This window comes from Sinocyclocheilus anshuiensis, unplaced genomic scaffold (genome assembly GCF_001515605.1).
Source record: "Sinocyclocheilus anshuiensis isolate Anshui unplaced genomic scaffold, SAMN03320099.WGS_v1.1 scaffold298, whole genome shotgun sequence".
NCBI lineage: Eukaryota > Metazoa > Chordata > Actinopteri > Cypriniformes > Cyprinidae > Sinocyclocheilus > Sinocyclocheilus anshuiensis.
Genome location: NW_015547640.1, coordinates 142,541 through 154,773, shown reverse-complemented (window position 1 = coordinate 154,773; position 12,233 = coordinate 142,541). Strand labels below are relative to the sequence as shown.

General features: G+C 34.7%; 2 protein-coding genes across 4 annotated transcripts in view; one reads left to right on the top strand and one right to left on the bottom strand.

Moving 5' to 3' along the window:
* The window catches only part of LOC107701850 (cytosolic phospholipase A2 gamma), a 17,449-nt gene extending 9,696 nt beyond the window's left edge, over positions 1–7,753 (bottom strand). Inside the window, exons 1-7 of one of the 3 annotated variants that reach the window (XM_016503981.1) lie at positions 7,734–7,753; positions 6,034–6,150; positions 4,384–4,479; positions 3,507–3,532; positions 2,860–2,971; positions 2,618–2,760; positions 2,332–2,533 (exon numbers count right to left, since the gene is read on the bottom strand). In XM_016503981.1, the coding sequence (XP_016359467.1) occupies positions 2,332–2,533; positions 2,618–2,760; positions 2,860–2,971; positions 3,507–3,532 (483 nt within the window). In that variant the 5' untranslated portion in view covers positions 4,384–4,479; positions 6,034–6,150; positions 7,734–7,753. Of the gene's footprint in view, positions 1–2,331; positions 2,534–2,617; positions 2,761–2,859; positions 2,972–3,506; positions 3,533–4,383; positions 4,480–6,033; positions 6,151–7,163; positions 7,196–7,733 lie in introns of those variants that run through there. The other 2 variants (XM_016503982.1, XM_016503983.1) reach the window with 2 other exon arrangements.
* A 3,065-nt stretch (positions 7,754–10,818) lies between these two features.
* LOC107701854 (RNA 3'-terminal phosphate cyclase-like protein) overlaps positions 10,819–12,233 on the top strand; it is a 15,884-nt gene continuing 14,469 nt past the window's right edge. Inside the window, exon 1 of the mRNA XM_016503993.1 lies at positions 10,819–11,077. Within this exon, the coding sequence (XP_016359479.1) occupies positions 10,861–11,077 (217 nt within the window). The 5' untranslated portion in view covers positions 10,819–10,860. The remainder of the gene's footprint in view (positions 11,078–12,233) is intronic.

Below are 12,233 nucleotides of genomic sequence, written 5' to 3'. Positions count from 1 at the left end.
TGTAAAGTTGCTTTGCAACGATTTGTATCGTGAAAAGCGCTATACAAATAAACTTGAATTGAAATTGAATTGAATGGTATGCACCTGCGTGTGTATCCTGGTGAACTTTGCCAAAAGTTCAGGCTAAAGTTCAGTGAGTGGTCAAACGATGTGTATTGAAACTTTTTAACGACACACATCTGGACAATTCACGTAGGGGGCATCTGGTGGATTTTTAGGTAAAGTTTAGGAAGAAAATTTGTTTTTTCTCTAAGAAAAACAGGAATGTTAATAATGTGGATCTGGTGAATGTGGCTTCTAATTGATGTTCAGGATGAGATTAGATAGATAAAGAAGAAGTCGATAACAACAAACTTAAATAAATAGGGACGAAGGTGATAGTTTTAACAAACCAGTCTATGCTGTTGGAAAAATCTTGTTTCATTTTGGTTTCATTTGTTATTTCTTTATATTCACTCCTAGATTTTTCAAACCTCAACACAAGCACGTATACAAACACAAACACTCACACAAACACTCATGCATGCAAAACGCAAACATAACGCAAACACACATGCAAGCAAACGCAAACACACATGCAAGAAGAAGTCGATAACAACAAACTTAAATAAATAGGGACGAAGGTGATAGTTTTAACAAACCAGTCTATGCTGTTGGAAAAATCTTGTTTCATTTTGGTTTCATTTGTTATTTCTTTATATTCACTCCTAGATTTTTCAAACCTCAACACAAGCACGTATACAAACACAAACACTCACACAAACACTCATGCATGCAAAACACGAACATACATGCAAACGCAAACATAACGCAAACACACATGCAAGCAAACGCAAACACACATGCAAACGCAAACGCAAACACACATGCAAACGCAAACACAAACATACATGCAAACTAAAACACAAACAAGCAAACTAAAACAAACAAGCAAACGCAAACTCAAACACAATCATACATGCAAACACAAGCATGCACGCAAAATCTACATGATGATGGAAAACAGTATGATTAAACAATGATGTAACCTTTGTTTTAACAAATAAGTTGTAGACTTTTAGATCTTTCACACCTAAACCATGATGAGGAATAGAAGTTGGAAAATGATCCTCTGATGAATGCAAGGGCGCTTACAGAGATTTTTCTTTATGAATTAGACCTAAAATAGACAAAATTAGCTGTTGTAAGGTTGTTTACAACAAAAGAATGTCTTAAACAAGGTGCAACAAATGTCTCATCTTTACAACAGATTAGACTTTCTTTCTCATTTTAAAAATGGTATTATTAACCATGATGTTTAAATGCAACATTTATTTTCGCACTATAATGTTTTATTTTATTACAATAAAAAACAAATGGGTCTTTATAGTTTTATTTTAGTAAGATTTGATCAAATAATTGATAGAAGAAATAATAAAATAATCGATAAGCCCATCTTATCACCCCCAAGCTGATGCGTCTAACGGTTTGGGATGACATTAAAATCTTACTGATACAGATGTGTTAAGATGTTAAGTATGTGTAAAATATGTGTAAAGTTCAATATTACTGTTAAAAATAGTTTAATAAAGTAATCTTTTTTAGCTTTCATGTAGGATTCATGGCCACACTCAATTGTTTTTGTGTAACGGTGTCCTGAGACAAATTAAAATAGAATGTATGAAAGGCTTTTCTTTTAAGATATTTGTAATGACAGACTAAAAATTTTAGATTGATTAAAACAACTGAGGTTATGCATTTCTCTTGAATGCGTATAACCAGTGAGTACATTAAACATTATTGTACAAATACATAACCTTGTAAATTCAGCATGATTGATCATATTAATCATGCTGAGTTCCAACCATCCAACTGCGCACAGAATATCCCACACCTACATTATCCCTTAAAATGTTTGTCTTGTTTAAAATTGTTAGTTCGTCTTGCTTCCAAACCACTTGCTTGCTATGAACTGTTTTGTTTTGTTTTTCTCTCAGATGTTATCTCAGATGCTACTATATTTCTACTCACATAAATATTTTGTGATCAGTTGTTTACTTTTGTGGCAAGTAGATGTAACAAGCTGAATATTGTTCATTCAGCCTGTTGTTGTCACAAATTTGTTTGTTTTAAATTCTAAAATGATGGGGCGGGGTTTCCCAGTTAATAAATCTCTTTCTATCAATGTGGACCCCACTGCATGTATGTTTCCTATACAATTCTGAAGAATTTTACAGTAAGTGTTCATATATTTCTCAAGTTCCTTGGCATCACATGATCAAATTTATTACAAATATCCCTGAATGTGATTACCATAAATCATGCAGGGTTGTAGTATGAATATTTACAGACCTCTTTCATGTATGTTGTGACGACGATCGCTGCCCAGAGGTCAGTCAAGCTGAAGAAGTCTTTCCCATTGTAATATTTCTTTAGTTTGGCAAATGCGTCTCCCCAGCTGACTCCTGGTCCGCTGAGTCTCTTGATGATATTGTCTTTCACGGTCTCTAGTTTGGTGGACCAGTCTGGTTCTTGGTATAAGGAGGCCATGCACCTTCAGAGAAGCACATACTGCTCTCATTTTTGACATTCAACTCAATTGAATCTCTGTGTGTTTGTTGTTTCTCAGGGTTCGTACCAGGTGGATCCAGAGACTCCGCTCAGATAAAGGATGCAGTCCAGAAGACCCGCTTTATCAAGCTGAACCAGGGATCCCAGCAAACCCACCATGGCTCTTTGTCCTCCTCCAGAACTTAATAATGCAATGTGTGGCACTTTATTCTGAAATGCACACAGTCTGATTGTGCAAACATGCATTTGTAGGTCATTTCAAGAAAGAATGGCCAGGTAGATAGATAAATGAAGTATAAGGTGTCTGACCTGACTGCAGCGTATCTCGTGTTTCTGCAGGCTTTGAAAAACAATTTCTCTCCTTTTGACTACAAACTCCTCCTCTTTTGTATGTAGAGCGTGTGCAATTCTCACTTCACCGCTGCATTGGCCACAAAAACAGACAAACAGACAGACCAGTGCTGAATTTAACATCTCATACTACTACGGTGAAAGAGAGCAAGGTAAAATAAACGTTTAATATTGTTTACGTGATTCATGTAATTCATTATTGAATGTGACGAGACAAGAACAATTTTACATTTTGAGTTCTCAACATGTAAACAAAATTAAATGTATGCATATTTTAAAAACAGCTCAAATTGATTACTTTATAAAAAAAACGTTGACTGTTTATCTTCCTTTTTCTTTATTATCCCAAATCCTTTGAAATCCTTTATTTAATTTCTTTAAATGATTAGTCCATTACCATTGGGATGTTTTGAATAAAAAGACAGCCCTCCATTCTTGGCCTTGTGCTATTTAATATACGTTTTATTTTACATTTGAATACAAGTAACTCTTATGTTTATTTTGCAGTTGTTCACAAAATGATCCAGTTTGTAACAGACATTAATTGTGTAAATAATGCAGAACAGTACTTGTATATAATTAGGAATCGGAGCAGGATTACAAACCTTTCCTGGAGTTTGGATGCACTCATCTGTAAAACAAGAGTCAACATTCAAGTTCAAATAAATTTGAAACCTATTAGGGAAAATCTTTTGATAAACTCAGGAAAAGTCATTCCTCAAATGTGAGCCTGGAGCACAAAAGCAGTCTTAAGTCGCTGGGGTATATTTGTAGCAATAGCCAACAATACATTGTATGGGTCAAAATTATCCATTTTTCTTTTATGACAAAAATCATTAGGATATTAAGTAAAGATCATGTTCCATGAAGATATTTTGTAAATTTCCTACCGTAAATATATCAAAACTTACTTTTTGATTAGTAATATGCATTGCTAAGAACTTCATTTGGACAACTTTAAAGATGATTTTCTCAATATTTAGATTTTTTTGCACCCTCAGATTCCAGATTTTCAAATAGTTGTATCTCGACCAAATATTGTCCGATCCTAACAAACCATACATCAATGGAAAGCTTATTTATTTAACTTTCAAATGATGTAGAAATCTCAATTTCGAAAAATTTACCCTTATGACTGGTTTTGTGATCCAGGGTCAGAAATGTCAATTATTAGCCACAGTGTATATAGTCTTTAGTTTGCAGGTCATTGGTATTGGCAAAGTTTTAGTTAGAGTTCAGTTCATTCATACTATTATTGTCATTATTTATAGTTTCGAAAAATTTACCCTTATGACTGGTTTTGTGATCCAGGGTCAGAAATGTCAATTATTAGCCACAGTGTATATAGTCTTTAGTTTGCAGGTCATTGGTATTGGCAAAGTTTTAGTTAGAGTTCAGTTCATTCATACTATTATTGTCATTATTTATAGTGACATTAAACGTTTTTAATTGCCTGTTGTAAAAGTTAACACATATACTCACTGTTCTTGATTAGTCTGGTAAATTCCTGAGATTCACCAACAACAACTCAGCTGCTGTTTTCTCTCGGATCAGGCAGAAGATGCTCTTTTATAGGCTCTGGATCATTAGGAGGGGTGGAGATGATTAACATGGACTTCAGACAACAGAAAAACAGAAAACCACCAAGAAGAAAAAAAAAAAAATGCTTGGTGTGGTGACTTGCTGTGAATTGTTGCACAGGTTTGCAAGATTTCATCCATGAATGTGCAAGCTGAATAGAAATTTAGAACTTCTTAATTAGGAGATTTTCATGAATCCGAGGCAGGGTTGTTAGATAAATAACACACACACACTCTCACACACACACACACTCTCACACACACACACTCTCACACACACACACACACACACACACACACACACAGTATGCATGTATGTATGAAGAGTTCATTTGCAAAAACAGATAACTCCGTTTTTAACAATTTTCAAAAACCAAGTGTTTTCATTGCATTCAAATTAATCTCAATCAAACTGCAGTTGGGTTATTTTGATTAGGTTAAAAAATAACTAAAAAATACAGCTAACTAACACAATACAAACATAACATAATAAAAAAAACATGATTTTTGAAAAATTATATATATAAAATTGCATGAAATAAAATGTTAGAATTCAAATGTTGACTGAAATATAATTTAATATTTTCAAAAGTATGATTCTCATTTCTTTTATAACTTATTCTATTTCAGCTGGTTCAAAGTCAACATTTTAATTTAGTCTTTGAAATTTCTCATTTTAATTTAGTTTAACTGGATGTACCAAAATACCAAATTAAAACTGAAATAAAAAAAATGGACATTAAAAAGCAGTACCTAATAAAAATGACAAAACCATGCACAATTCCTAAAAGTTTAACTAAACTTAAAATCGAATATATACATTTAAAATGGTTAAAACTATCATAGTATCTCAGTGATGTGCAACACATTTTGTTGCATCTAGCAACATTCTGTAACATCCAGCTTTTGATATTTTTGTATTTATTTGCTACAAATTAAAGTCCATAAATGTTTAAAATGTGTTCATTCGTTTGTCTTGTTTCCTTTAGTAAGATATATTATGTTTATACAGAGTCAGCATAAATGGGTGCATCCCCACAAATCCAAAAGATTTATTTTTTCTTAATGATCATTAATACAATTCACGGAAAGATGGCAAAATTGCTATTTGTTAGACATTCTACAAATGCAGAAAAATTTATAAAAGACATTGCATCTGTAAAATACTTAAATCAGCCAATTTTGTTTAAACCTATTTAAACTCCCTGGATTTTAATGGGGATTGTTGCACAACTTGTCTCTACAAAATCCCCCAAACTCAAGAGACTGGGTGAAATACTTGAAAATACTTTCACCTTTGGTAGAATGAATATAGTGATTGTCATGTTGAAACAACATCCAGCAATGCAGGGAATGAGGAGAGAGTGGCATTTTCTGACAGTTTAAGGCAATAACTTGGAAACAAAAGCAAGGCACTTGTCGGTAAAATCAAACACTACTCTACTACACACAACTAATCTAAACACACACACACACACACACACAACTTCAGAGGTTACATAAAACATACATGATACATATAAAACTCAAACATAGAGATAGTATGGCTTACTGGTATCACTTTAAAGACGGTTGCATATTCCAATCATAAGAGTGAGTTCAACTAGGTCTTTCTTGAGGCAATGGAAGATACCTTGGAATGCTCAAAAGGGGGGGCAGGGAAGATGCCCTGGGGACAAGAAAGTGTCACAAGGTTTTTCTCATGCTAATTCTGGTCTTGGGATCACTATCACATGTCTCCTCTTTCCTGTTATAGCCGTACATTTTGTGTGCGATTGTCACAAAGTCTTGCTTGGCCATTTGGTTCCACAGAAGCATTATGTTTTGGGAACAATGGAGGGACTTCTTTGATCAGTTTTCATTGTTGCAGATAAAAGGGAAGACAGTTGATTGGTTTTTATGACTCATCACTGACTTAGTTGAGAATCTTGTTCATTTGGTGGACTCTGGTTCATGGTAAATCTTACATCACCCATCATGAAATGAAAGCTTAAAGTGGAGGCCTGATTATTTCTGGGAGCTTCTCATTTGATTTTGAGTTTTCGTGTTACTTCTGCCATATTTTTACACTTTTTAAAAATGTTTTGGCTCACATGTTGATAAAAACTTGCCTTTAAATTGCACCAGAATATTTTTATGTAGTTTTATTCTGTAACTTTCAGGAGGGTGTACTCATTTTTGCAACACAACAGGTGTGTCCCAAATCACGTACTTATGCACTATTCTATGACGTTCTGTAGTATAAATAGTGCGAGTAGTGCATTCACACTGAAAATTCCAAAAAGAAAAAGTGCATTTTAAATACCCGAAAAAATGAAGTGTGGAATGTTGGACGCTTCATGCACTCAACTGTGGCAGCTTTAATTACATAGTGAAGGGGGAGGGAATCATTCACTCTGATTATGAATGACAGAATAACCATATATAATTCATAAACTACATGATTGAGTACATAGTGCATATGTACATAGTGTATAAGTGCGTCATTTGGGACGCAGCTAACATGTAATTGCTGAATTTGCCAATTTTCAGAGGGGGCTTACTCATATGCTGACTGGGTAATGTTATTTCTGCACATTACGACGGAGTTATTTCTGCAGGGCTACTACGTTCTCTCTCCAATGAGTCTTTCCAGGACCCTCACTTAAAATAGCGCATTACTAATGTTATCATCTCACTTACACTTGCAGGCTGCTGTGGTGCTTGGGCCCCTGCCACTATTTAAAAAAAAAATGTTTTAATTAAAATAAAGTATTTATATACTTATATATTAAATATATATAAATAAATATATAAATATATATATATATATAGTAATGAATAGTCCACTGAGGCGAGTGTAGTGATGAACCCAAGTGCAGTGTTTATTTGACTAAGTGAGATCCAAAACACAAAGATTTGACTTGACTTGAATAGACTTGATTTGGCATGAACAGATTACACTCTTAAAAACAAAGGTGCTTCACGATGCCATAGAAGAACCTTTTTGTCTAAATGGTTCCATAAAGAACCTTCAACATCTGAAGAACCTTTCTGTTTCACAAAAGGTTCTTTGTGGTGAAAAAAATGTTCTTCAGATTATAAAAAGATAAGAAAGAGATGGTTCTTTAAAGAACCTTTGACTGAATGGTTCTTTGTAGACCCAAAAATGGTTCTTCTATGGCATCGCTGTGAAGAACCTTTTGAAGCACCTTTATTTTTAAGAGTGTAGACTCAAACAGACTTGATTTGGTATGAACAAACTAGACTCACCGACAGCAGGTTACAACATCAAAACACGACAAGAAACAAAGGCTACATGAGGGCTATATATACCAAACAAAAGGGTCACATGACAAGAACCAACCAATGAGAAACAAGACACATGACTAAGTCAACCAATGAGGATGAACCAAGTAACCAACCAGAACATAACACACAAGGCTTGTTCGACTTCATGCGGCGGACACGAGGTGCATGTGGTAGTTGTTTTGCGGTTGGCGACAGCTGGATTGTGACTGGAGCGCTGATGGTAGGAAGTGGTGTAGATTCCGGAAGCGATCCGGAAATGGAGGATGCGGATGCGGATAGTGGAGGCAATGCAAGTAATGAATGGAAAGTGGTAGAAACTCGAAAAAGAAAGAAAAGTTGGGGACAAATCTCAGAAACGGACAGTGAAAAGGGAAATCACCAGGCAAGAAGGAGGAAAGAGGAATATAGGGTATTGCTGAAGTTTGCTAATGAGCCTGTTAATGTTATTAACCCTTTGAAACTAACAAAAACACTTAAATAAATTTTAGGGACGATTGAAAGTATCAAGACATTGAGAGATGGCAAATTGATGTTGTTCTGCAGAGACACTAGACAACAAAAAACGGCCCTGGGAATAAAATCACTGATCGGACATAAAGTTGTATGCTCAATCCCAGAAGAGAAGAATTGGGTTAGAGGTGTGATAACAGGGATCCCAACTGATGTTTCAGTTGAGAAAATTAAAAGAAATATAACAGGGGTTTTTGTTTTTGGCTATAGTTCTCAAACTTCCAATCATTACGCGCTCCACACTCCTATCCAGTAGGTGGCGGGAATGCACCATTTAAGTTGGTTTGCCAACCGCCATTCAATTTAAAAGAAGAAGAAGAAGAAGACTTCATGCGGCGCCACAAAGATCGGCTGCCGCTTGACAAAGCAATGCATTCTGGTTAGAAAATTTGTCCGACTTTGATCGACGCTGCTGCAAAGCCACTAGAAGGCAAGCCTGCAACCATTAGCCGTTAGTTCACTGACAAGCTACACAAAATCGCAGGCGATTCATGCGATTTTGTGTAGCTTATCAGTGAACTACGGCTCTGTGTAATAAATGCCACTCCATCTGAAAGCACGTGCTGGAGATTTACTACTAATCACAGGAGCGGCTTTACTGACGAGATGCGCATGAAAATCGCATTCGATTTTTTGCACAGCCCTAGCTAAAGCTAACGCTTCCGGTCTGGCAATGCGTGGGAAAGGAGACCAGAGGCCGTTTTTTTTTAATGGATGTCAATGGAGGAGAGGCTTCATACGCTGAATAAACAGCTTTTTAGAGGAAACGGCTTATTATTAAATGAATCGACAGCCTATCTGCGAATCTTCAACATGTTTTACACTAAACAATACTTTTGGATGTAACTATTTTTAGAGTTTACCACGAAAAAAAATGCTGTTTTATTAGAGAAGTCCCTGACTTTTTGCGACAGGTGTGATTCAGCTTACGGCACTTCTCATGCATTCCTATGGGATCCGTAAACGGTGATTGAGTGTCGCACAACTCTGACTGAAATTCAATGACGTCAAGGCTGTAATGTGATTGGTTATTAAGGGACACGTGATCAAAGTTAGCCGTTACGCTTTCTCCAATAGTACGTAATACAGACCCTCTTATCTCCCTATAATAAAACAATAGGCTTGTTTGAGATGAGCAAAATCTGTGCAGAACCGATCACCGGTGATCACTGCGAGATGCATGCCGGTTAGAAAAGTGTCCGAGTTATGTCCGACTTGCTCTGATGACATGCTGATGTGTGCCAAAAAAACTCTGGCGACGGCGAGGCGGCTGTGTCGGATTGTGCAGTTGCTCTCCACCGACTGCGCTGACCAAAAGCATGATGGGAAACGACTGACTGAAGACACAGCTTAATGCTCATTGGTTCAGACAACTGTGATGCTGCGTTTTTTAAAATCTGGTTTCATGTGATTATGTATTTAAATTATGCGTGAATGTTCCCAACTGCACTGTAAAAAAATAAAAAGTTGAGAAAACTTAAAAGTTTAAGGCAACCAGCTTCAGCAGATTTTTGAGTTTTCTCAACTTTTTATTTTTTACAATGATTACTTTACTAAATTTCTAATGTTTTTAACTGTTAATCATTTTGAAACATTTAAAGCAGGCAGGGTTAACCTTACAGTAGCCTAGTACTCAACACTGATTACTGTCAGACTTTCAGAATCCTTCCTCACATTAGATTAATTTATAATAATTTAATTTTAAAGCACAACCACCACAAAATCCGACTTTAGCACCTCTTTTTAGTTTGAGATCATTCTGAGGTTAAATACAGATTTTGAATCATAACAAGAATAATATTTATATTATAATTATATAATTAATAGCTATTTACTTTTTTTTTTTTTATCAATTCTTTGTTATGTCAGGAAACACAGGCATCTAACAATGCCTTGGAAAAATCAGTTAATCTTAAAAAATAAAGCATATGCATTAACCCAAATTGGAAATAAAAAGTAATCGAATAAGCATGTGTCTGTGTCCTAAACTCCTAAAACATTGGTGTCTCATATCTTAGAGCAGTCAATGCAATTTGGAAAAGAAATCAATCAAATCTCAAATGTAACCCCCTTTTATAATAGTTAACATTTTCTTAAGTAACTGTAATTTAATTTTTTTTCTCAGTAACTGTAACTGATTACAGTTAGATTTATTTTGTAATTAGATTACGTAATTCCGTTACATGTAACTAGTTACTCCCCAACACTGTTCACAAATAAATGCGATCAAATCCCAGTAAACAAATAAATAATCTAGTATCAATATTCATGACACAGATATTTATTTAATCACTAAATATTAAATTGGAAACATGCATTTTAATACATTTAATATTTGTAATAAATGTATATATATTTAATAGTTTTTATATATTTTATATCTTTCCAATTTGTAATATTTAAACTTTTTAAAATTTTAATATACATTCACATTTTCATTTGATTATAAAGTCTGTTTAGCATGATAAAAAAGCATAGATTGAAATCATTTAAAATGCCTTTTCTACAGTTCATCATCTCCATTCTAAGGTGTCCAAGCTGAGAAAGTTGGACTTTGTCGCCATCTAGTGGTCATCAGATGTACCGTCATCTTTTCTCCTTCGCGTTTGTTGGTTTGTCCCTCGCGGGCTCCCGTTGGCTGGGTCCAGCTCGCTGTAGAAACACGTGTGTTCCTCACATCATGGAGTTTGAGGGCTGCAGCTGCTTCAGACAGAGACTCGTGTTGTCCACACTGAGCGGAAAACGAGTGAAAATACGAAACATCAGATCTAAAGATGACAATCCCGGCCTGCGAGGTGCGTTTACATCACAGCAGCACACATGACATGTGACGTAGTATCTAATCAATCAATAACACTGCTCTTCATCATCATCATCAAAACATCCGTACATGCATTTATGAAATATATTATCATCATCACAGTGGTTTATCTACATCACAGAGACGTCTAAATCAAATTATGATTCCCTCTCTGATTTTTCGTCTCTAAAAATGTCTATTACTTGCATTTTTTGCATGTCCAATTCATTTTTTTATTTATTTTTTTTTGTGTTTAGTTGTTGTCATTTTGTATTCTATTTATTCTAGACTTTCCCCCCCCCAGATAAAATACTACTGCATGTCCAGGTTTTTATTTACTTGTTTGTTTCATTGATTGTTTGTCAGTTTTATTCTAGACTTATTTATTTGCCATTTTATTTTCTAAAAAAAAAAAAAATACTACTGCATGTCCAGTTTTCTTTATTATAATTTTTTTTGTCATTTTGTACTCTATTTATTCTTATTTATTCACCTTTTAGTTTCTTTTCTACATAAAATAAGTTATTGTTACCATGTTTGTATTTGATTTTTATCATTTTAAAAAATCTTTATTTTAAATGTATTGTTTTTTTATTATTCTTTTTTCTTAATACTTTTGGATACTTAAAATTCACATAATTTTAGTTGTTGATCCCCTTGACGTCATCATCCACTACAACTCGGCAATCTAAAAGCATTGTGTGAAATTTTAGTATTGTGAATATATTTGTAATCAAATTTATATTTGACTACAAAACTAGTTTCAGGCCTTTCAGCAGAAGCCTTTAATATCAGTAACTTTGGGCAGTGGCTTAAATGTGGCTTTTCTCATTAGATTGATTTATTTGTTTATTAAATGTGCATCTGGGGCCTGTTTCATAAAACAAGTTTACCAAATAAGCCAGGCTTATTTCAGTTAGTCTGACTTATTATGAACCAAATCAACTGACAATACGTCAGACTAAAGCCCTGTTCACACCAAGAACGATAACTATAACGATATTAGTGTACACACCAGTGAACGATATCGTCTGTTTAACAAGTTTACCAAATAAGCCAGGCTTATTTCAGTTAGTCTGACGTATTATGAACCAAATCAACTGACAATACGTCAGACTAAAGCCCCGTTCACACCAAGAACGATAACTATA